This window comes from Notechis scutatus, chromosome 1 (genome assembly GCF_049901735.1).
Source record: "Notechis scutatus isolate UNSWTSFEM ecotype Mainland chromosome 1, rNotScu1.2, whole genome shotgun sequence".
Classification (NCBI taxonomy): Eukaryota; Metazoa; Chordata; class Lepidosauria; order Squamata; family Elapidae; genus Notechis; species Notechis scutatus.
In genome coordinates, this window is record NC_142009.1 from 167,183,208 (window position 1) to 167,209,784 (window position 26,577).

General features: G+C 37.2%; 1 protein-coding gene across 10 annotated transcripts in view; it reads right to left on the minus strand.

Moving 5' to 3' along the window:
* Positions 1 to 26,577, minus strand: part of UNC80 (unc-80 subunit of NALCN channel complex) — a 191,045-nt gene that overhangs the window by 124,859 nt on the left and 39,609 nt on the right. For 5 of the 10 annotated variants that reach the window (XM_087949612.1, XM_087949606.1, XM_087949587.1 and 2 more), the window contains exons 13-23: positions 24,508 to 24,906; positions 23,068 to 23,199; positions 18,703 to 18,850; positions 18,244 to 18,392; positions 17,590 to 17,759; positions 15,664 to 15,765; positions 14,901 to 15,109; positions 14,415 to 14,524; positions 12,825 to 12,921; positions 8,657 to 8,829; positions 1,625 to 1,837 (exon numbers count right to left, since the gene is read on the minus strand). In XM_087949612.1, coding sequence (XP_087805738.1) covers positions 1,625 to 1,837; positions 8,657 to 8,829; positions 12,825 to 12,921; positions 14,415 to 14,524; positions 14,901 to 15,109; positions 15,664 to 15,765; positions 17,590 to 17,759; positions 18,244 to 18,392; positions 18,703 to 18,850; positions 23,068 to 23,199; positions 24,508 to 24,906 — 1,902 coding nt within the window. Of the gene's footprint in view, positions 1 to 1,624; positions 1,838 to 8,656; positions 8,830 to 12,764; positions 12,922 to 14,414; positions 14,525 to 14,900; positions 15,110 to 15,663; positions 15,766 to 17,589; positions 17,760 to 18,243; positions 18,393 to 18,702; positions 18,851 to 23,067; positions 23,200 to 24,507; positions 24,907 to 26,577 lie in introns of all 10 variants that reach the window. The other 5 variants (XM_087949556.1, XM_087949603.1, XM_087949597.1 and 2 more) reach the window with 1 other exon arrangement.

Below are 26,577 nucleotides of genomic sequence, written 5' to 3' on the forward strand. Positions count from 1 at the left end.
GAAAATATTTAAAATACAAGTACTAATGAAACCTGAAGCCTTTCTTCTAGGCATTATGAATAAATTAATAGAAAAACTATTGAAAAATTAATAGTTTGGAACATTGCTTCAGTATATGGTAATGGTTCTGAGGATTGTTTATGCTAAGTATTGGAAAGAAAAGAGGACACCAATTGAATGGATTTAAAAATTGATTGAACTGGCAGAAATGGTGAAATTAACTGCATTGATTAGAGACAATGTTTTAGATAAGACTATAAGAGACTGGAAGTCGTTTGTGGACTTTCTGCAGGTTAAATACAATAACAGATACATAACAGAGGGCTTTGAAGATTACTTTTACTTTTGGGGTTACTTGTTGACTATGTTTTTATTTTGTGAACAGATGGATTTGACTAACAGATAGATAGATTTCCACATCATGGACATATTTTTATGTAATATAGAATTTTTTACTAAATATAGATGGAAAAGTTTATACTTATTTGTAGACCAGTTATGTAAGGAGAGGAAAATGTAAAATATGTTTTCAATATATTTTTCATCATTCAACCAGGATGGGCATTTTGTTTAATGTCAGTGTAAATAATATATTCACTATTTGTTATTTTTTATTTCACACACATTTTTATTATTAGTGTTTGAAGATATTAGTTTGTTTTTTTCTGTTTTCTTTATTTTGTATATTAACTTTCGAAATAAAATTTGCAAAAATATGGGGGGGAGTCCTTGCCTAAAACTTCTTTCACCAGAATTGAAGGGAATGCACCAAGTGTAATGAAATTTGCCTTTCTGAAGATTCTTAATATCCAAAAAGCTGTTAAGAAGCCATTTCTAGAAGTGATTAAGAAAAGAAGTATGCAAACCTAGTGGTTTGGGCAAGGAAGGCTTTGCCTCAGCTGCCAGACCTTTAAAACCTGCCAAAGATATAGTATGGTCTCCTTGCAGGGAGTCACCATATGGAGCACTTGTGGGCAATCCCAGGCTCTCTCCTTTATCTGGAGAAAGATTCTGAAGAGATTATCCATTTGCTGGCTCCTTGTTCCACTGCGGTCATTGGCTTCTTCTCAACAAAGCTATTTTAAGTCTGCCATTGCTTCCTTGGAAGTCCGCATTTTTCTGCAATCCTTTCCACAGCTCTGATAAATGTTATTGTCCCCAATAAAAAATGGCTTGCCTATGGCAAAAGCAATGACCAAACTTTTATATTGCATTTTAATTAACTCTGATCAGTGGGGTTTTTTGACAGCAACTTGTAACTCTATGAATAACTTACTAAATAAAACAGAAATTTGAGTTTGTTTCATTGCTGTGGAGAAGGGAGTAAAAGCAAAACTTTTAGAATGACAAAACCTGCCATGAACAAATCTTGTTTCTTTCTAATAGTAGAAAACCTGGAAAAGAACCAGAGCCACTGATTTTAACTGATCAGTTTTCATGCAGAAAAGTGGAATCATTTAAGTAACCTTGTTAGGCTACCTCAAATGTTAGGCTACCTCAAAACTGTAAGAAAATAGATTAGTATAAATCAGAAACTCCATGGATTATTCAGAACAGAACTTTGATATTGCTGACTGGTAAGAAAATGAGGGAGGGAAAGTGAGTGGGAAGGACTGAAACTTACTTCCCCCCACTGGTAGAAGAGCTTGGCTGCATTCCACTGTAACTTCTGGTTTCGTTTATTCCCCACGATTGGAGAGCGCCCACGAGAAAGGCCTTTTTTAGTAATATTCACATGATGCCCCTTCATCCATTCTGGCCAGTTGCCCCGGTTGCAGCGGTGCACAAAGCGAGCACATTCCAAGAAAAGGGCAGCCCTCGCCACCACTGGTGCCTCCTAAAATGTATTACCAGAATATCCTTAAGATGAAAGCTAGCAGGTTGAAAAAAACAGTGTAAAGACTCAGGGAGTCAGGTTTTAATTTTTTTTAAATAAAAAATGTACAATGCTGTTTCAAGCAAATGTAAATGAAGCAAATATCATAGATGACTTGGACCTATCAGGCTTTTTGTCAGTTAAGGACAGGCTCTTTTGCCACTTGAGGAATGCTTCAAAATTTATTGATATGAGGTACACAATAATGGCTTCATCTAAGCTATAAAACACAATGTGTTATGCGACAAGGCTTTTGCAAGAAAAAAATATTTTCTAAAACAATAATTAGCATTCCAAGAGATACTAAAAGATAGGACACTAAAAATATACTAACATTTTTACACTATTTTTATACTAAATATAATGAGATTGCTAAAAATAAATCAAGGAAAAGAGTAAAAATAAATAAATTCTTCAAACTTTAATATATTTGGTTTTAAGAAATATAAGAAACTCTATAAAAATGAGAATTTCACAAACTATTCCTAAGTCATCTAAACTTTTTTGTAGGGATTTAACTCTAATACATGTAGTACTTCAGACTCACCTCTGAGCTACCACTTCCTTGATAATGAAATATTAGATCAGTTTATTCCAGTGTAATACCAATTCATAATTGATCAGTACAACAAAAGCTACTTTGGTTATTCTCCCTTCCTTCTTTTATTATAGAGGAACTAATCTCTCTGATGAAAGTTAATTTGTAATATCCCATGTCTGCATTTATTAATTAATTAAAGGTAACATGAAAATTAATTTGCATTTTTGTATGCATATATATACATTTTTGTACATACTTTCCAAAACATACACATTTTCAAGTAATACTTCAGTTATAATCAGCTTTGGAACATTATTTCCATCACTATGCACATTTCAGCATGACTTTTTGTTCCTATTCATAAAGCAAAAACAAAAAATAACAATCTGGAAAAATGTTGGTATTAAAGTATCACACATTCTATTTTGTGTATAGTTCTGGGAAATACAAATTAGGTCACTTTAGATTAAATCGTAAACTGAAGGAGTTTTCTCCAATCTCTATAATCCATAGAGATATTTTTTCCAAAATTTGCACAAATTGAATTTGCAAGTAAATTCTATATTGGCAAATGAATGGAGCTCAATTCAAACCATGGCACAGACAAGACAATACATAATTACATAGCAAACATGGGGAGAAGAGGAAACTAGGGTTTATTCACATCACACCAAACAATCACATAATCCAGTGTCATACATGTACAGTACTCATTGTGCTGCAGCTCTTTGTTACTTAATCCAAACAAAATGATGAGCCCTGAATTTTTATGTAGCTATTACCAAGTGTGAATCAGTATTCTTTAATTAAAACATGAACTCACACTGTAAATAATCATTCCATTTTTTTTCACGAAGCTTCCCTGATTGACATAAGAATTTTCTTCTTGCCTCCAAAAAAGCTGATTCCACACACCCCCCAAAGATGGGGGGGGTTCTTGTTTCATATTAACTAATTTCATTGGAGCAAACAAGGGCAAATACAAAAGATCTTTTTCTCTTATACCTCCTTAACTGCAGTAAGATGAAGAGTGAGTTTTATGTTTACATTTTTATAAATATAAAATTAATTATTGTTTATATTTACTCTTCTATTATGTTATACAACCCGAAGAGGGCATTATACCTACAATTCTGCGTTGAGACAGCCCATATTAGCTCACCAATCGAATCTGCAACTACCAATGTTTATGCATTTAAAAGTTTAAGTAATATGAAATGTTAACATTAAATGGAGAAAATGAATCTGAACTCTGAATGCAAATCTATCTCCCACAGATCCAAAGTGGACTGTGAGGGAGTCATGTGTGCTTTTTCTACCAAATAAGAGGTAGGCAGCTCTGTTCAACTGAACATGGTTTTGATTGGAATGCTTGACTGTTCTCTATAGCTCTAAACGGCTTTATTGCTCAGCAACTCAGACCTTTATTGCAAGAGCTATTTCATATACATCTAATGCTTCAAGCCTTGTTTCAACTGATGATCCATGACATAGCTTTCTGTTGGCTTCATATGAAACAAATGTTATCCACATTACACTGAGAGTCAACATGCTGAATCTCAGAACATTATGCAAAGGCATTGCAGTAGCTTACCTTATGCCCAGAGCAATCTGAAGAAGCAGCAAGAAAAAGATGAAGGTGTTTGACAGAATGGATAAGGATGAATTCACACCACAGAGAAACACATCACAAATGAAGATAAATGAATTAGCCACAAGCTGCATAGCTGAAAAGAACCATAAGTTACCACTTTCATTGTCCACAGAAACAAAGCAACGCATGGCTGGAAAATTCAAAATAAGATGCACATTGTCCTCATAATTTGCTTATATAGCTGCCTCCTGCTGCTATTACAGTATTTGTACAATGCTCAAAGATGGTGAAAACAACAGTAACAACATAAAAATCACCATTTTCTTTGACAGCTTCATATAATGGCAAAAAGCATCCAAATAATTAATTGAACATATAGATCAAAGGATAGAGAAAAACTTCAGAATTGGGGGGGGGGGGAAGAGTTGATTGTCATTAGGAAAGTTAAAGATAATTTGCAATTCATGCTTCAGAATATGTGGACTTACAGTATGTAGTTCCTGAGAGAATTACAGCATTCATTGGAGTTAATGAGAATCAGCTCGGAATGAAACAAGCAGCTTTCTGGGTGGATACAGAAAGTGCTTATAGAGAAAGCACAAGGACTTGGACTTTGGGAAACAAATCTTTGTCTCCTTATGTACTATGTTCCCTTGAAAACGTAAAGCCAGAGGGTGTTAATTCCTCCTGCTGACATTTCCTAGGTATATGCATAAGAAGCCAGAAGGATGTGGAACCTCTTATTATGCATTGCAGAAAGAAAGGACAAATATAATGTAATCAGGGATACCAATATTCCAGAAGTAATGTGTTCATAGGGATTTAAACTTAAGCACTAACTCTCTTCAGATACTTGTGTCAATGTATAAGAATTCATGGATTGGAATAGCCATAGCAACAAGTCAGCCAATGGGGACTGTTTGGTGACTGAGACACAGGACTTGTGTGAACCATGTGAGAAGGCTTGGAGCCTGGGCGTGGCTTAGCTTAATTCTTCTGTGTATATGAGAGTTTGTTTGTCTCTTTGCTTGAGACTACTTGTATTTGCTACTTCTTCTCTCTACCATGTTGCAAGAGCTGCTGGGGTATGCATCATGTTTTATTATTGTATATAAAGAAGTTTCTTCTATATAATGAATCCTGCTGAATTATTTATTTGTGTGTTGGCTGGATTGCTACAAACTCTGACAACTTGTAAGATGTCACCTGTACATACAAGGAGGGGGATTAGGCATGTGAGTATTTGATTTCCCCCCTGCCCCTCACAAATAATTGCTGTTGCTTCTTCATAGAGTGGGTTGTACTAATGAGGCTCCTATTGATGAACGTTCTCCTAGACACTTGAAAACAAGATTCTAAATCACAACAAAGTATTCTCTAAGAAAAATATTAATTAATCAAAAATGTGGGAGGGGGGGTTTCACACCAGAAGATTTGCAGAGGGTTTCCTCAGTGAATCTTCTGGAAACTCTTTATAGATATTGGCATGCTTCTTTATGGCTGTCTACATGTAGAAGGCAACATGAAATTAAGACAGAGAAAGAGGGAGGGAGGAAAGTCTAGTTGCTTTCCTCAAACGAAAAGACTGAATGTCCAGAGAATATGGTGAATCTATGGCAACTGTCAAAGATGACATGCCACACAACAAATACTCTAGAAAGCATGCCTCATTCTCACATGATTTTTGGCAGTTGTGAAGGCTGCAGGAGAATGGGCTGTGCTCTTGCACAATCTCTGAAGCCTCTGAAAATTTTATGAGAACGGGCCGTTCTTTTGTGTAGTTTTCGGAGATAGTACAGTTCTCCTTCAAGAACAAAGGCCTCATGTGATCCAGAGGCACCAGAGAGGCCTGTCAACAGTAAGAAAAGACTGCTGAAGGTAAGTGGTCTGCAGCAGGAACTGGGGAGTGCTGACCCACAGGAACATTGTGCCTGTTGTGGCCCGCTGGCGGCTGACACAGCTGGCAGCAGAGTCGAACAGCGAGGAAGTTGGGGAGGAGCCTGGGCCAGTCTTGGAGACTGAGGAAGGCTCAGGTGAGGGCTCTGCGTCAGAGGCAAAGATGGGGCCAGGGCAGGCTGACAGTCATCAGCTGCCCTCGGGCTCGGACAGCAGTGAGGCGGGGGAGCTTCTGGAACCAGTTCCCAGCCTGCGCATGCGCAGAGCTGCCAAAAGGAAGGAACAATTAAGAACTCAGGGTTGACGTGGGAGTAAGGCCACAGGTGGACGATGAATGGCCCCTCCCAGTAAAGATTAAAAGAGGAGCAAAAGGGGAGGGGGCTTTTGCAGGAAACAATTCATTCATTCATTCTTTCATTCATTCATTCCAGCCTTGTGAAGATCTGTCTGCGTAACCTAGAGACTCTGTGCCCAGTCCAGCCCTTCCCTGTCAGCACTGCGTGTGGAAATATTTACTGGGTAGCTTTCCAAGATAGATAAGGTCTGAGCTAATAATTATACCTTTGGAAGACTGTTTGCCAGGCCGTTGGCTGAATGTGAATGCAATAAATTCACATTCATTTAATAAAAGAGGTTTTGCCGGGATACAGAGTTTGCTTAGTGCTTTTTGGGGAAGCCTAGGACAGAACAGTGCCAGTCCCAAGACTCATGTGTCTTAGGAGGGATGTTTGTTTGTTTATTATCCTGTCTTTCTAAACAACTCAAGACAGGAAATATGGGTCATTCCATGTCAAGTGATCTAGTGGTCCCTGCTTGACCATCATGGATTTTGATGAAATTTTGTGTAAACATGCACACATGTCCCCAATGAACATTGGTAAAGTGTTACATTTGCCGATGTAATACTTGCAGAGATATAGTCATTTGTTTGACCCCCATACCACAGCCTTCTACAGTATGACTCTGAGGTTTCAGCAACTTTGAGACACAATATCTCTGGCAATATTTTGTTGAGAGAAACAAAACTTGGCCATCTTGTACTTCTTTTTGTGCTCTATTAAATAAAATAATAAAAACATTCTCATGAGCGATCTCCATCATGTTCTCACTGTTGATGGCTTCATCAAAAAACTCGCTAGCAAAACGTGGAAACTGACTGGCCATCACTTCATTTCAAAATATCAAAGCAAATATTTGAAGTCATTGAAAGCTGGCCTAAAAAAACCTGAACTGATTGTACTGATGGATTTTGTGGAGAATTAGTTATTTGTTGTCTAAAATGCTGCTCAAGGCTTTCACTGGCTTTCACAAATGACTATATCTCCACAAGTATTGCATTGGCAAATGTAACACTTTACCAATGTTCATTGGGGACATGTGTGCATGTTTACACAAAATTTCATCAAAATCTGTGATGGTCAAGCAGGACACTTTCTGAAATCAGACCACTTGACGTGGAATGACTCATATCATAACTAATACTCTTCCCTCCTCCTAATTTCCCCAAACAACCATCCTGTAAGGTGGGTTGGGCTGAGACAGAATGACTGGCCCAAGGTCACCCAGCTGGCTTTCATGCCTAAAGTGGGACTAGAATTCACCATCTCCTGTTTTCTAGTTTGGTGCCTTAATCACAGACCAAACTGTTTCCTAGAATACTCTGAGACAAGCTTTTTGAGTGGCAGTAGTGGTTTTAGGCCTCAACTTCAGGCCCAGCCTCCAGTGCTGCTATTCAGGATGGCTTAGATAAGGAGAAGGAGTGAGGGGGAGATAGAGAATGGTTTCTCTTTTGTTTATGGGTAAGGGTTGGGACATGCCAGCATATCTATATTACTATTCTATACTACAGCTTTCTCTATACTATTTACTGTAAAGTCTTGAAATGTGAGACTACTGGTGCAATTACACAGAAGGCTATAAAAGTACAATCAGGATGAATGGAGGTACAAAAGAGAAAATTCATACCTTATTTTCCCAATGTTTTGCCAAATAAACTATATCTAGCTACATTCTAATAGAACTTGAAAAATAAGTCAAAAAGTATCCCTGAGTAACTACTGACTTGAGGATGCGAGTGATTGGGAACATGTCTGCATAGGTAGAATTACTTACAAAAATATATCATGCAACACCAAAAGTTTTAAACATCAAAATACTATATTAAATGGCAATCACTGTAAAATCAGCAATTGGTGAGGAGCATTAATAGTGGATGAGATGAGAGAAAAGCAAAAAGTAGCTTGCACAATGATTCTTTGGATCCCAATCTATGCAGGCTATGGATTATTTACCTCTTGGATCCACAAATCCCAGACTATAAATAACTCATAAAACAGAATATAGTGAAGACTTCCTCAAATCACTGTCCCTTTACCTCCCAGAGAATAACTTGAGACTCCTAGTTATGGTTTAGGTTAATTATTGATACTGATTGAATACATCAACTGAACTTTGTGAAATTATTGTAGCCAGAGTTACAAATGACATAACTGGCTTAGTAAGTGGAGTTGTGACAAGTGGAGCTTGAATTAGAAAAGAATTGTTTTCATTAAGCATAGCATAAATCCAAATAAAATGAAAGACATAATTACAGATGGATAAAAAATAATGTATTAGTCACTGTGCTTAACATTAGTATTCCCATCCTTCTCTAGTAGTTTACTCTCTCTCAGCAGTTACCATAATCCATCACAAGCCAGACTCTTCAGTATTACAAACAAAACCCATAAACAAGTGCATAGAGACTTACAAGATCAAGAGCAGCTGCAAGGATGGAAGCATCGGGGATTGTTCCTGGTTCACAGCAGTTTAAGAGAAATTGAAAGCGCTTCATGCCTTGCCGAATGGCTCCCAAATTCACCACGTTCTTGCTTTTGTTTCCCTCTTGGCTGGAAGTCAGATGATCTTCATAAGTCTGGCAACCTTAAAAGAAAATCCAAAAGGGAGGGTGGGAGGGAAGGGAAAGAGAAAGCCCCCATAGATGTTTTAAACATTCACTGGGTCTACTGACAATTCTGAAGCAAATGTCTCCTATTAATTTGTCCTCGAGCATCAAGCGTGACAGAATGAGAGAGGCATATATTCAGAATATCTATGACTGCAACAAACTCTATGGAGTCTTTAGGACATGTTTCATCTCACCTAGTACCAGAGAAAATGCTTAGTCTCCCCTTGGGACATTATGCTTAGTCTACCCTTGGGGCAGTGAATGAGAGAAGTGTTGATAAATGTGCAGGAAGTTCACAGGTTGTCAAGAAGAGGTATCATGAGGATGTTCAAAGAAGTTGCATGTTGAGATCAGGAGTCGTCTTGAAACCTGAGCCCATATTCTATGGATTTATGAATAGTCATGATTATGTCACTTTTGAAGATAACCTAGATTGCATGGCTGGTATTAAAATGAGGAATGACATGTACCAAACTTAAGATCCTTTACGGAAAAACAGAAGATTCGGGTAATTAATAAATATATCTGGATGGCACAATTGTAACTGATTATTATAATGATTTCATGCTTAAAAAAATAGCTTCACATTTTAAAACAGAAAGATCCATCTCAGGAAGCATGAGGGAATAAGACAAAATCACAACAAACCATCACACATATAAAACAGAAAATAAAAAAATATTAACGAAAGCTAATACCCATGTTCTGTTATGAGTCAAAATTTGTAATCTATAAAAAGAACTCAACTTGGGTAAGTCTTGTTTTCTGTGTTGTTGCATAACTGATTCATAGAGTCATAAAACTGAAAGAGGCAACCTTCCTGTTCAATGCAGAAATCAAAATGTAAGCATTCCAAGCATATAGCCATTCTCTACTTAAAAACACTGGATGCTATCATATCTCCCTCAATAATCTTTTCTCAAAGTTAAACATACTCAACTCCTTAAATTTTTTTTCATGTGGCTTAATTCTAGTCTCTGGTCATCTTTGTTGCACCCTTCTCTAACTTATCTAGATTCTCTGATTTATTGTTAATTCTTTCCAATTTTATATTATTTGCACATCTCATAAAAGCTTCTTCTCCTTTATCCAAATCATTAATGAGTATAAAAAGTAGAGGACTGATCTTTGCAGAAGTTCATTACTTTTTAATCAGATGAAGAACCATAGATGAATACTCTTTGAGTACAGTTTGTAAGACAACTATGTATCCATGTCATTATCATTTTATTCAGGTCATGCTTGTGATACATCTTCAGGTGGTTACATCCTCAGTATTTTATCAAATCCTTTGCTGAAGTCAAAGTAAATTTTAACTATAGATTCCCACAATATTTTAAGAAGGCTGCTTAATTTATTTTTAAAATGAGATAAAATTAGTATGCCAAGATTTGTTCTTGACAAGCATATGCTTATTTCTAGTAATTACTGCATTGGTTTCAAGATGCTTGTGGATTGATCTGCTCTAGAATCTTCCCAGGCATTCATGTTAAATTGTTTTGTGATATGCCTCTCCCCCTTTTTGAAAATGTGGACATTTGCTTTTCTTCAGTCATCTAGCACTTCATCAGTTCTCCAGAATTGGGTTTGACCAAATTCTAAGCAATTCTTTCACTTAGTGTGGCCACCTATGACACCAAACCTGCCCACCTTAGTTTAGAGCAGGGGTGTCAAATTCAATTTCATTGAGGGCCGCATCAGGGTTGTGTTTGACCTTGGGGGGTGGGGGGAGCATGGCCAGGGTAGGTGTGGCCAGCTCAACGTCACTCGTGTCAGGGGCACCTATGGCAGCCCAAGCGCTCTGCCAGTAAAAATGGGCTCCTGAGCTCCATTTTTAGCCGTGATGGCCTCCTGCAACCCTCTACCAGTGAAAACAGAGCTCAGGAGGGCTGACCTCCCGAACTCCATTTTCACTGGCAGAGGCACCATGGGCCAGTCCTTCCACTGTTTCCAGGGCAGCCCCATGGGCCAGATCTAAGCACCCTGCGGACTGGATCTGGCCTCCGGGCCTTGAGTTTGACATCCCTGGTTTAGAGTGAAGGCCTTCCTTCCTCCCTCCTTCCCTCCCTCCCTCCCTTCTAATTTGACACTCCTGCTCTACAATTCTTTCTACTTAATAGGAAAAAGATAACCAATTACCCACAATGGCAGTAATTCAGGAAATAACTTTTTCATCCCTCACAGTTTAAAAAAAATGAATCAGAGCATATAGTTTCATTCTTTTCTTTTTTTTCAATTTGATTTCAGTTCCATTTCTATCAGTTCCCTCACTCAGTGAATGATGTGGCAACTCATTCCTGGGGTTCCTTGGTTTATTTCAGTTTTCTGTACTATAACTATTGTACTTATGAGTTAACATTTGAATAAGATTGAGTAAGAGTTTATAATTTGCCATGCTGATCTGAACCTAATCTAAGAAAGTTTGCATAATATATGTATTCCCTCTACATTTTATTTTAAAACAAGTTACTCCTTGGCACATCAGTAAGATCTTTATATTGCATGCTATTGAGTTGTGAACTAAAACTATCCATTAGCTCCTATTGTCACATATTGCCACATAATCAAAAGCCAAACAAAATGATATTTTCATCACTATTGGATATGCTGTTCCATGTTAAAAACTGACAGATTGTGTACATTTTTACAAATTGAATGTTGAAATACAAATATTTCTATTTGAAATAATATCGCAAATTGAAGTCTGAGGTCTGTTATACCATATTCTACAGTCATGCTTGACTTTAAACAAAGTAATCATGATATGAATTATAATATGCATTCATTCCCTGCCTAAAAACCATCTAATTCTTTTCATTGAAACTGCAAAGATATTCAGATCTCATTGCTTATAATGGCATTAGGGTTTGCTATTAAATTATGGGGGGGGGGGGGAGTAAATTATTCTACTGGCTACCTGTATGGAAGGATACCCAGAAATAGCTGCAATCAGAAAGAGCCCAAATACTTCTATTAACATATTAAAAGATGCCAATAATCACACATCATATGTCTTCACCTGAAACATCATTTTCTTCATATAGAAAGGCATTTTATGATGGAGCAATGACTAAATGAGGTAGTAACATCGTTTCCATGTTTAATGAAGCATAAGCAATATGTAATGTTGGGTCATGTAACGTTCTGTGAAAACAACATTGGGATGCTGTGTCCCTTTTTCAATGCAAAAACAGGAAAATAACAAGATGCAAGGTTGTTTCTTTGGTAACGAGAAGCTCACATATGCATATCTGAAATATTTGAAAGAAGTTAAGTCCTAACCTTCTTTGGAGGCAAAAACTTGTTTTCTTAGAAATAACAAAGTAATCAATCATATTTATCATATAAGTGTTCTCAATGTCATTCATAATTTTGCTAAGAATGAAGGACCGCATCTCTATGGCATGAAGACACAAGACAAGCAAACACAGAAGAAAAGAGATAATTAAAACACATTTGTACAGGGTTTTCCATTTCATCAGTGCTGAATTTTACTGAAAATGTAGATGATCAATAATGGGGAATATAAGCTGGTGGGAACATCCAACATTTCACATCAAGGAGCTAAGTGAAATATTAGCATACTATGTTGTTCCAAATTTTCCAAATAGTGGATTTGATTTCTTGAAAGGTCAATTTTGCTTTATCTAAATGCATTGGCCCATATATGCTTTTCCTTCTTGGCTAGAATTGAATGAAAATTAAAAAAAAAATGACATAAGAAGAAATGAAAAAAGTAGTGGCCACAAATATATAAAGCCATAGAAAACAAAATTGAGTCCAGAAATATGTTTTTAAAGGTAAAGGGTGAATTAAAGAAAGAAGATAATTTTTTTAAAAAAAGAAGGAACAAAGAAAAAGTTAAAAGTTTAAAAAAAAGGACTGAAGAAACAGAACCCTGATTTCTAACCATCTTTTTCTTCTGTGTGATGAAGCCTGGATGGATGTCTTCGGCAGGTGCGCCATTTACCAAGACGCTTGAAGAAATTCTCCTCTTCTTCACGCCCATTTTCCATGCCACTTCCAGGCCCACCTTCTGATAGCTTCACTGCACTAGTAAATTTTACCTAAATGTTAAAAGAAGCATCATTTCATTTTTTTTTCATTGCTGATGTAAACATAAAACATTAAAACATTCTCCTTAAAAAATATTTTCCTTTATTAGTAATATTTTAAAGCCCATATCTCCATAAAGAGAACCATGTTGAGGGAATCGCAGTTGAATAAGTAGGAAACAGGAGCAAAACAACCTTCCTTCTTTCCCCTCCCTCCTCTCTCCTTAATGCTTAATATGTCTATTCTTCTATCTTATGACTTCTAAGGAAAACTAGTCAATGAAGAGAGAGATAAGCAGTGGGCGAAGAAAACTAGTCAGTGGCTTCATTTTCTCTCCTGTAGAAATACTTTATGAGGTCCATTATTTTTTGAATTATTTTATTGCTTTGCTTATTCAGAAAATTCTCATCCAGAAAGTTTTAGCTTCTAGTAAAGCAAATTTTAGCTCCAATAAAACAGTAAAACCTATAAAGTCCATATTTTCATATTTGGGTTCTTTGCAGTTTACAATCATCTGGCAATGTGGAGAATAAAGATGGGAAATTAAAATGCTTGAGAAGTGCAACTGAAGATGTAGCTCAATTCCAACCATTTAACCATGGTAAAAGCCTTCTGCACAAATTTTTAGATACAGTAGTTTCACTCTCCTTTTTTCAGCCCTCCTCTTTCTCCACATTTGTTATTTTCTTCAGCTTAGTTTGAATTTGATGAGACATTTTATTTTAAAATTATTAAAAGTAGAAAACTGAATTTGTGCCCATAGTGTTTTCCAATTAGATCTGACAAATTGGGAAAAGAGAAGTTGTTTGTGTTCTATTACTCTAGAGTATATAATCAATTGGGCTATATATTTTTCCCTTTCCAATCTATTTTAGCCCCATGGTCCAATTTTATTTGCATGCAAACATCATAAACATATAGCAACCTATTGCTCTTTTCTATTTTACAGACTATTTCCTAGTCAATGGCCTTTTCAAATCTCTTTTATAGGATAATTAAAATAGCATTGGGTTAGCAGGGCCTTGATCTCCCCACTGATTTGTTTTTGTTTTGTTATACTTTGCCACTTAATAATAGGTTTGTACATATTCTGTGTATGTTAAAAATGAAAGTTTGCAGTTGACTGGTTGGTTGAGTTATTTTCCCCCTTCAGAAATAAGTGTTCTTCCCTTTATTGAAATGTATTGTGCAGATCTACTGAAAGTATGACACAAGTGCTCTCCTTGTTATATTGATGAGTGTGTATGTATATGTGAAAGGACTCTGCAGCAAAAAATGAAAGTAAAAGGTTGCATGGTCCTAGTCGTTTCTTTAAGATGGAAGACTGATAATACTTGGAAGAATGCACAGATTTAGAATATGAAATGACCATTTTAGTCCAGGAAGAAAGAAACATAGATGTTGAAGATATAGGTATGGATACACAGAAAAATAAACTTGTACATTCATTATTAGATAGTTTTTTTAAAAAAAAGAGTGATGGTCGAAAAGGTTGCACATTTACCCTGGAGCTCTGCCTGATGAAAGAGAGACGATCCACAGAGCTAATATCCAGAAGGTCTTCTACTACACCATCTGCCAGACCAGAAATTGATGAACGTTTCAGCCAGTTCCCTGTAATACAGAAAGCATAGGTGTGAATATCTTTCTGACTCTACTAGTTGAATAATGTACATCTCTAATTACTGGTACTAAGGACTCAATTCCCAACATCTAAAACAAAATATTTGGAGTCATATAAAGGAAGATGGGGAAAAATTCAAAGACACAGAATAGCATGACAAAGTATCTTCATGTAAAAGGCTTCCTGTGTGGAGAGAATCAATGAATACCCATGTTCAAGTCTGCCCTCTATGAAATTTGGCTGGATGATTTTGGGCCAATCTCCATCATTTTCATTGCTGATGTTATGGGATTAAAAAAAGAAGATAAATTCCTACCTGCTCCTGGAGAAAAGGCACAACATCTAACAAAACAATAATTGAATGACCTAGTGGGAGTTTGAGTTTCTTTCTCAGGGAGATCCGTCTGGAGCGGGAGCGGGAGCGCCTCTCTGTGGCCATTCCTGAGTGTGCAGTTGTGCATTCTGAAGTGTCTGGCTCCGACTGGCTGCTGGTATCGCTAGCTGCACTCTGGGATTTAAACATTTTCCTCCAGAAATCCTTGCGGCCTAAGACTGCTCCTTGCATTTGTTCATCACTGTGAAGGAATTACATGGCTGGTAAAACTTAGCAGAATGGAAAAAAGAATAGGACAGCATCCTTCTCTCTTTTAATCTTGCCCTGTGCCCTGGTTATTCGGCTAATTTTAGAAGAGGGAATAAGCCATAAACCTATTATCATAAAAGCGATATACTAAAAAATATCAATATTTTTAAGGGTATTTTGTAACCCTTATAAAATACGATAGTAAGCACGATGCTGATAGTATATAATATTACTAATAAAGTAATAATCTGTATGTGGTAAATTAGGAAGGTGTTCAGATGGTGAATATGATTTGCCTAAGGCTAGGCAGAATAAAATATTCTATACTGCTAGCAGTGCAGTGAGCAGAAGTTGTTGAGAAATAACTTCCATATAATTATTATGTGAATCCTTTTCTCTCAGCTATAATAGCTAACGTTTACATTGCTACAATGAAAACTAGGAAACTAGTTGATTCAAGTCTGAACAGTGTTTTTGCTTTTTAAATTATGCTTGAATGTAATCTGGTTGTTGATTAACATGAAATTTATTGATCAATTTACTTACTGCTCAGGAGTTTGTATTGGACGACCTGAGATATAGCTGCGACACTCGTCAGGAGCAGAAGACAGCTGTCCTTTATCAATAACAACACTTCCTACTTCAGATCTACAAGGACAAAGCTACTAGTCAGAGGAACAATAACATATTGTATTTATTCCTATTTAGCTTCCCAATATTATTTTTTAAAGTATTACTTTTAAAACAGAAAGATGAGGTAAATTTTATTCTTGCAATCTCCCATCGGTACTTCATATATCAATTATGGCATGAAAATATATCAAATTGATTATCTAATTTGTAAGTGTGCCTATTTAATGTAAATTCAGGAACGTTTCTCATTAAGTTTAACAGACCTAGACTCCCAGCCAATCAAGATGAGGAAAAAACCATTCAAATAAAGCAGAAAGCCAGCACCAAATTCAAACAAAAAATGGCTGCTAAGCCTGACACACAAGATTAAAAAGAACCCAATACACAAGCCTGAGGATAGCAGATGAGATTCTGCCGAAACGTCGCTATAATAAAAGCACAAAAATTAAGACGTGGGAAAATACCCGAAGAAACCTAAATATCATACATATAAACACACGCGAAAACATAAGAAATATATATATATGTTTTCTTATGTTTTCTTTTATATATATATATATATATATATATATATATATATATATATATATATATATATATATGTATGTATGTGTGTGTATATATATATATATATATATATATATATATATATATATATATATATATATATATATAAATTTGTATGAAGTAATAGCTTAGTAAATGCTTAAGAATATATATATTTAATATATGCTTATATATATATATGCATGTGTGTATACATACCAAGATTATAGATACAGCTAGAGACAGAGGCAGAGATAGATAGATAGATAATAAATAGAATTGGCCTATATATATTAGGGCTAATTCCATACAATTATGGGCAAATCAGAAAAGGTTGTGTATGAAACAGTTGTTAGGAAAAAAACTTCTTCCATGTTTAATTGGGGAAAAAATGGTAATGTCATCCATCTCACTTGAATTAGTTAGCAAAGAAAGACTCCTGGCACATTATTATTTTTCCAAGAGTATTACTTTACTAAGAACAAAATGATTACAGATTTTTACAAGGCAGAATCTGATGGCTTGGTATGAAAACAATGCAATTAAGTTCCCCCTTTTTCCCTGGCCAACCCCTGTTATCAGTCAATGTCCTATTAGAAGTTCTAAGGTTGTTTTGAAAATGGCCCCTTCACCATCTCCACATTTCTTCCGGCTGACCTTATGCTGGATTCGTGCGACTCAGCATCAGGGCTGGCACAGCTTCATCCCTCCCCAACCCCACCCCATCCTTCCCTCACATTCCAAGCACTCCCCTCTCCGTCCCCATTGAAAATGTCCAGCTTGCAAGATCTGATGTGAAGCTAGAAGCAGAATTGCAGCCATGACAGAGAATATGGACCCATAACCTGAGTACAGCATATGCCATATTGTCATGAACAGTGGTGGGATTCAAAAAAATTTACTACCAGTTTTGTGGGTGTGGCTTGGTGGGCGTGGCAGGGGAAGGATACTGTAAAACTTCCAGTCAGAGGTGGCATATCTACTTAATCCAGTATGCTCCTATGTTCCATAAAAATAATATTTTGCAGAACAGCTTTTCAGCTGAGTAACCTGAACACAGTTCTTAACTGTGCTTTAATCCCATGCATTTGAATGCAATTAAAGCACACTTTTTTTGCTATCTATAGTTGAATAACATAAGACCATCTTTGGAGAAGGGAGGATTTTGAGAGCAAATAGTATTTATTAGCATGATTCATCTTCTTCCCAAAAGAAAGGTTGACAAGTTTGGGTAAGGCTGACCTTAGTACATCATTCAAGCATCTTAATGGCTTTTCCAGTCCAGATACATACTTTTTACTCCCTGGTGGTTTGGGTTCTTGCTCAGTATTTTCTTCTGTTTTTCTTCCTGGAATCAACTTTTCTGCACTGTCCAAAAGAGCACTAAGAGCTACTCTTCTGAAAACATTTCCATGAGCCTCCTTGATAAACTGTACCAGTTGTCGGATGTCACAGTATAAACCCTGAAGCCAGCAGGACGTCATTTTCGGGGCAGGAGGGAGGGAAGAGACAGTTTGTTAGGCTTCCAACATACAAACACTTTCTTTTTTTGTTTTCTTAAGAAAATCAGTCTACGTTTCAGGCCTTGAAACCATGAAATAAATTTCAGCAATGAATTTAATAGAAACTGCCTGAAAATATTGAAAGGAAAGGTCAAAGAATTGCCATCTTGAACAACACAGTGATGACTTTTTCAAGTCAAATTAATGACTAGATACAAATTCAAAGGGAATTTGGTTCTCTTGTATCCTACTGAACTGCATGACGTTTTCCAAAATTCACCTGCCAACATTTATTAATTTTAAAAAATAATTTTAAAAAATTTATATTTTGTCTTTCCACCCCTTTTTGAAAGAAGGTGGCACAATTCAACAATTTATATTGGGAATAGAAAAGATAGTACTTAAAAACTTGTCATAACTTAGTGAAAAGGAAAGATGCCCTTACCAGATTCTCAGGACTATGGAGCTCATGTGTAGTAGAGGCACAGCGAGTGATCAAAGATTTGAACATAGCACTGACGATAATGCCCTCAATACTTTGGGCTGTAGATTTGTTGTCCATGGTGGTAAAGTTATTTCCAAAACCAGCCTTGTCTACAAAATGCAAAATAAAACAGTTAAACTGCATTATTAAATTTCAGAAAAACAATAAGCTATACATTTGTAACACCTGAACTCAGCAATTCCTAATCTGCAATAGCATTCTCCATCCAGAGGAGGGATTTATTTCTTTGAAAAATCACATTGGGGGTGAGGGGTGGAAATGAACCTGGCAGTATAAAAATGGAGTGAAGACAAAGTGCCCATAAAAAATTAAACACACACATTGCACCTAAACAAATTAATACATTCAGGCACACATCTTCAGGAAAGCTTAATACTAAGGATGACAATCTATACTTACTGTCTGTAACTGGTTCCATGCAAAATCCTAGCAAAGCATGTAAAAAATCCACCACGTTGTTCAATGAATCTTTATTCACATAATCTCTCATTGTCTGACGAAACTGCATCTTATCCAGTTTATATAACTTTGTAAGGCAGTTCTGAGCCTGTTAAGAAAGGTTTTAAGAATGCCAAAATTAGGTCCTGGTGGTGATAATTACAGAGAACCACAGTAAGTTCAACCTGTTAGTTCCTGAGTAATTAAAAACAGTACCCAATGAACTTCACAAAATAACTAGAGAGGATTTAAACAATTATCTTCCTATGTTTATTGATATAGTGACTTACTGGAGCCAAAGCTTCCAGAAGAATAAAGGTTTGGGATAAGATACAAGTATTTAAAATTTAATACATGTGCACTACAATTTAGAAGACAAATGCATATGCAGCTATTTAGCAACAAGGGTTAACATAAGAAACTAGGTGAGGCTACTAGATTTTTAATGACTAAACGCAACAGTATGAAATCAAGTTATCTATACAAAATGAGATTCAGTGTAGAGAAAAGTCCTTCATTTAGGCAAGAAAAACCAAAAATACATATATAGACTGGGTGAAACCAGGCTTAATAGCAGTAACTGTGAGAGGGATCTTGGAATCTTAGTGGACAACCAGCTAAATATGAGCCAACATTGTGCAGCCGCAGCCAAAAATGCCAAAGCAATCCTAAGTTGCATTAACAGAGAGATACAATCAAGATCAAGGGAGGTATTAATACCATTCTATAAAGCCTTAGTAAGACCACACTAGAATACTGCATCCAGTTTTGGTCACCACACTATAAAAAAGATGTTGAGACTCCAGAAAAAGTGCAGAAAAGAGCAACCAAGATGATTAGGGGACTAGAGGCTAAAACATTCAATGAACATTCAAGTACTCAGCATGGTTCTCTAGTGGAGAGAAGCATTCTTCTCTAGTGGAGAGAAGGATCAGGAGAGACATGATAGCAGTGTTCCAATATTTGAGGGCCTGCCATAGAGAGGAAGGGGTCAAGGTATTTTCCAAAGCACCTGAAGGTCAGACAAGGAATAATGGATGGAAACTGATCAAGAAGAGATTCAACCTAGAAATCAGGAGACATTTTCTGACAGTGGGAACAATCAACCAATGGAACAGCTCGCCTTCAAAAGTTGTGGGAGCTTCATCACTGGAAGCTTTCAAGAAGAGACTGGACTGCCATTTAGAATAGAATAGGATAACAGAGTTGGAAGGGACCTTAGAGGTCTTCTAGTCCAACCGCCTACCTAGGCAGGAAACCCTACACCACTTCAGACAAATGGTTATCCAACATCTTTTTAAAAACTTCCAGCTTGGAGCATTCACAACCTCTGGAGGCAAGTTGTTCCACTGATTAATTGTTCTGTCAGGAAATTTCTCCTGGGTTCTAAGTTGCTTCTCTTCTTAATTAGTTTCCACCCACTGGTTCTTGTCCTGCCCTCAGGGTGCTTTGGAGAATATCTTCACTCCCTCTTCTTTGTGGCAGCCCCTGAGATATTGGAACATTGTTATCATGTCTCCCCTAGTCCTTCTTTTCATCAAATTTGACATATCCAATTCCAGCAACTGTTCTTTATATGTTTTGCCTCCAGTCCTCTAAACATCTTTGTTGCTCTTCTCTGCACTTTCTAGAGTCTCAACATCTTTTTTACATCGTGGTGACCAAAATTGAATGTAGTATTCCAAGTGTGATCTTACCAAGGTATTATAAAGTGGTATTAACACTTCATGTGATCTTGATTCCATCCCTGTTTATGCAGCCTAAAACTATTGGTTGTTTTGGCAGGTGACACTGCTGGCTCATATTTAAATGGTTGTCCACTATACTGTACCTGTGCATTTTATTTTTCTTGCCTAAATGTAAAATCTTACTTTATTCACCATTGAATTTCATTTTGTTAGATAGCGCCCAATGTTCAAGTCTGTCAAGATCCTTCTGTATCTTAAGCCTATCTTCTGGAGCAGTGGTCGCCAACCAGTGGGCTGGGGACTACTGGCGGTCTGTGACAAAATGTTGGTGGTCCACAGAGAAATGTCACCCCAAAGCACCCCACAAAGCAATTAATCCAGGCTATGCAGGAACACAAGGCTGTGCCACCCACATGGCCCATGGGAACACAAGGTTCGCATTGCTTGCATTGCGAACAACACGAGGTAGTGAGGGGAGGGGGGAAAAGGCAGATGGGGGAACTTGCCCCACTCGCCCCACACACCTCACCTGGCCACCGGGCTGCTTCTTTCCACTTCTTTCTTCTTCTGCTTTTGGCTGCACGCAAGGAAAGCAGCAAAAGTCTTTCTTTCTCTCCCCCAAACTCTGCCAGAAATGAGTCTTTAGGACCCTGCAAGGCAACCTGCTCCAAGAGGCTGCGCCAGCACAAGTGTCACAAAGACTCATTTTTGGTGGAGTTTGGGAGAGAGAAAGACTTCTGTTGCTTTTGCTGCTTTCCTTGCATGAAGCCAAAAGTCTCTCTCTCTCTCTCTCTCTCTCTCTCTCTCTCTCCCCCTCCCCCAAGAACGGAACTAGAGACGTTGTCATGCAATCCCAAATAAAGAATGATCGATTTGTAGGAAAACAGGGTGGGGAATTTTCCTGCAGACTTTTTTTGGGATTTTCCCAGGGTCTCTGGTCTGCGGGATTTAAAATTATGAGTTTGGTGGTCCCTGAGGTCCAAAAGGTTGGTGACCTCTGTTCTGGAGGGTTGGCTATTCCTGCCAGCTTGGTGTCGTCTGCAAATTTGATAATTTCTCCATCTATCCCCTTGTCCAAGTCACTGATGAAGATGTTGGTTATGGTCTACTTTATCAAATGCCTTACTGAAGTCCAAGTAAATTATATTGACAGCATTCCTCTGGTCAACTAGTTTTGTTACTTTGTCAAAGAATGCAATAAGATTAGTCTGGCATGCTCTGTTTTTAACACACCCGCGTTGACTTTTGGTTATTACTTTGTTTGCTTCTAGGTGTTTGCTGATTCATTGCTTATCTTTTCCAGAATCTTCCCTGGTATTGAGGTCAAACTGATAGGTCTGTAATTTCCTGGATCTATTTTTTTTCCTTTTTTTTTTTTGAAGATGGGAACTACATCAGCTCTTTTCCAGTCCTCTGACAGTTCCCCAGTGCTCCACGATCTTTGAAAGATATATTTATGTGGTTCTGAGATCTCATCTGCCAGTTCCTTCAGAACCTTGGGATGTAATCCATCTGGTCCTGGTGATTTGAGCTCGTCTAGGGTAGACAGATGTTCACTTACCATTTCCCCCCTATTTTAACTTGTGTTCCTATTCTGTTTTTTGTGGTGCTGTTTTTGATAAGTTGGACTGTTTTTTTACCTTTGTGTAAAGACAGGTGCAAAAAAACAGTTAATTAGTTCTGCTTTCTCCCTGTTGCTTGTCACCTTGCCACTTTCTCACAGCAATGGACCAATTGTTTCCTTGACTTTTTTCTTGGTTTTTCTTGAAAGAAGCTTTTTTATTTGGTTTTGTTTTATTTATTTATTACGTTTGTTGCAAGCCTCTGTTCATTGTGAGCTTTACCTTTCCTCGCTTCATCTTTTCATCTTTACAGGCTCGGGCTATTTGCTGGTAATCTGCCTTAGTTATTTGCCCCTCTTTCCTTTTTTTATACTTGTCCTTTTTGTCTTTCAATTTATCAGAGAGTTCTTTAATGCAGCCATGCTGGTTTCTTTTGAGAGCTGTTATTTTTCTTCTTCATTAGTATTTTGTTAGACTGGGCTTTTATAATCTCACTTTTCAAAATTTCCTAAGCTTCTTGAGTTGTTTTCCCCTTGAGGATTCTCATCCATTGAATCCTTCCCAAGCTATTTGTCAGAAATAGTGTAGGGTCTCCTGCTTGGGTGGTGGATTGGACTAGAAGACATACAATATCCTTTCCAACTCTGTTAATCTGTTAAAGTTTTTTGTTTCACTTCCTTGTTATGGTAGGAGCTGTTCTGATAAGAGTGTGCTCGATTCTTATCTTTGTGGTGTTGGGTCCCCTTGATAACTTGTCCTTTTCTCCTAGATCTAAAGGACCTCTCTTTTGCCCTATCTCTATTCACATTATTCTAAACATTCATGGTTGATTTGAAGCTAAAATGATTTCTCTAATGTAGATATGCTTTGAACACTAGAATTTTTTTCCATAGTTGTCTTTCTATTATTAGAACCATAACAACCAGTATGTTGGTATATGCCCAAACACACCCTAAGCACAGGCTCCACAGTTAACTACTGGACGGCTATTAAAATCCATGGTATCAAAATATTATGGATTTAAAAGGGAAGAGATTTGGAAACAACTTCTTTTCCATCCTTCTGCAGTTTTATACCTGATGTCTCAGACGATCTCCAGAGAGTCCGCGATGACCTTCTCCACAGCCATACGCACAGCCCAGAGACTTCACAATTTTTATCAGCATTGTCAGAGCCAGCCTATGAGTGCTTACTGGGGTATTTTCATCCTTAGCAGCATAACATTTGAAGAAACCAGAAAGACCAGAGAGAAAGCTATTCAGTTTATGATGAGAATCAGAAAAATAATATCAAACTGGTACGTGCCAGTTTACCAGAATAAATCTTACACAGAAATTTTTTTCTACAAATGATAACATTTAAGGCTTAAATGTTTCTTTAAAGGAGACAGCTTTAATACTGGTAAACAAAACAATCAGTTTTATGAGGATAGGTTGCCTTGGTCTGATCAAAAGACTTTGAAATTCAGAGAGAAGTAATTCCCTTTATTGTTTACAATCTTGGAAGAAGTAAGAACACACAGTACAAATGTATTCCAGATCCAGCATCTCCTTCTCACAAATGTCAGCCAGATGCCTCTGGGAAGATACTAAGAGGATATAAACATAGTAACCTCACAAAGCACACCTGTTTTCTACAAGAGCCAGTTCTAGAAAGTATCCTGCCTTTGATCCTGGATGTACTATTGTTACTGGTGGTCTTATCTACATTTTCTTATCCTCCCTTAAAGCTGTCTATGTTGTTGGCTGTCATGACAGCTTGGAAAATTGAGTAACAATGTGCTACATGCATACATATTTCATGTGGTCTAATCCAATTAACCTGAGGTTAATTGGGTTATTCTGCATTGTAGTACTTTGAACTTCATACAGTATTCCACATATGACTGCATTTTGTAAGGATATAACAATATAGACAGCTTTTTTTTTTCAGATCACCTCCTAATGAATTCCAACATGGAATTAGTCTTCTTCCTAGCAATTATTTATTAATTTGGCACTTGTACTAATTATTCATCACATCACAAGATCTTTCCCAGTCGGATGCCAATAAGTGAAACCCGCATCCTTCACTCCATTTAAATGTAGATCCACAGAGGACTATACATTGAGGGCAATTGATCACCAGTTGCAAATCATGTATCAGCTTGCTGAAACTTATTTTGCAAGAGTGCTAATTTGGTAGAACTCAGAATAATATGCAGTTCTCCAAAAGCAAGTATTCTTGCATTTATTGTTTGTAGCTCACAATAAAGTTTTATAACTTTATTCATGCTAATACTAATAAAATACTATTATTGCAAAAGGCGTACATATTTAACGAGAATAAATTCTTCAAATTAAGATGGGAGTGTAAAAGCATCCTTCTAATTTTTGCTTCAGGAAATTAAACCATAAGATCAAGATAGTACACTGAATGCTACATACACTGAAATGACTTGAATAATTCTTCTTTGTGTTCATGTAACCCATATTCAGTTTCAATCAAACAATGAGCCTATGAGAGCTTCAACATACCTTATCTTCCTTTTTATCATTCTTTTCAAAAGATCTTCCTCCACCTTCTCCCCCTCCTCCTCCACCATCATCTCCTCCATCTCCTCCACCACTTCCTCCTCCTCCAGCAGCACTTCCAACTCCTCCTCCTCCTTCTCCACTGCCATCTCCTGTTCCAGTTATTGGAGCAGTCCCAAATCCAGACGCTGAGGTAGTCAAAGCCCCCTTGAGTTGAAAGGAAGTTTCACTTTGTCTCTTTTCATTGGTCTCATTCTCCTTATTCTCACTTTTCCTTCTGATCTTCTCCACACAGGGTACCACACCAAGCTGAAGCAGACATTCCACAATATTGAGGGCCACATCACAGATTCTGGAGCTGATGTCATGATTCAAGACCAAGTAAACTGCTTTAAGAACCACCTTGAAAGAAGAAATGTTAGATATTGCAGGCAACACTATATTCACATAGTTTGCAAAAACCTGACTGCAGTCTCTAAAGAAATTGTCTAAATGTGATATCCTATAACAAGGGGACATGTTCAATTATAGCATAATAGCAGGTGAATGTGTGCACCATTTATATAAGCCACCTTAAGCATGATCCGGTTCAATTTTCTGGTAGCAGTGCTTTTTCAGCTGATCTAAAACAATCTGCCTTTGTTAGAAAGCAGTTTGTTGCTGAAAGAATATAAAACAAAAACAATTTGATAAAATTGTAGATTTTCAAGTCCCTAGTCTGAAAGATGGCTATCTCCACACACCTAGTCAAGGGAGCTTACCATTTCCTAAGTTACTACAGGTAGTCCTCAACTTATGACCACAATTGAGACCAAAATTTATGTTGCCAAATGAGAAATTTGTTAAGTGAATTTTGCCCCATTTTATGACTTTTCTTGCCACATTTGTTAAGTGAATCACTGAAGTTGTTAAATTAATATCACAGTTGTCAAATGAATCTGGTTTCCCCATTGACTTTGCTTGTCAGAAGGTTGCAAAAGGTGATCATATGACCCCGGAACACTGCATCCATCATAAATGTGAGTCAGTTGTCAAGCATCCAAATGTAAATCCATGGGGATGCTGCAATGGTCGTAAGTGTAAAATATGGTCATAAGTTGCTTTTTTCAGTGCCACTGTAACTTTGAACAGTCACTAAGTGAACTGTTGTAAGTTGATTACCTGTACTTCCTTGGTCAAACTCTTAACAGTATTTGCCTTTCTGTGTTTGAAGGTTATTATTCTGGGGCATACATTATGGGATAATAGACTTCCTTTCAGATATTTGAACACTATTCTCATATTCATAGAACATCAGCATTGCAAGGCACCTTGGAGGTCTTCTAGTCCAAGCCCCTGCTAGAGCAGGAGATCCTATACCATTTCAGATAATTGACTGTCCAGTCTCTTCTTAAAAGATGATGGAGCACCCACAACTTTTGAAAGCAAACTGTCCCATTGGTTGAGTGTTCTCCCTGTCAGGAAATTTTTCCTTAGTTCTAGGTTGCTTCTCTCCTTGGTTAGTTTCCATCCCTTGCTTTTGCTCCTGCCCTCCAGTGCTTTGGTAAATAAGTTGGACCCCTCTTCTTTGTGGCAGCTTCAAATATTGGAACATTGCTATAATGTCAGCCCAGTTCCTTCTTTTTACCAGACTAGACAAACCCAATTCCTGCAATTGCTTTTCATATGTTTTAGCTTCCAGCACCCTAATAATCTTTCTTGCTTTTTTTCTACACTCTTTCCAGAGTCTCAACATATTTTTTATATCGTGGTGACTAAAATTGGATGCAGTATTCCAAGTGTGGTCTTACCAAGGCCTTATAAAGCAGAACTAACACTTTGTGTGATCTTGATTCTATAGCTCTGTTAATGCAGTCTAGGATTTCATGGGCTTTTTTGGTGGCTGCAGCACACTGCTAGCTCATATACAAGTGCTTGTCTACTAGGACTCCAAGATCCTTCTCCCAGTTACTGCTGCTGAGCCAGTTTCACCTAATCTGTACTTGTACATTTGGTTTTTCTTGCCTAAGTGTAAAACCTTGCTTTTCTTTACATTGTATTTCATTTTGTTAGATAGGGCCCAATGGCCAAGTC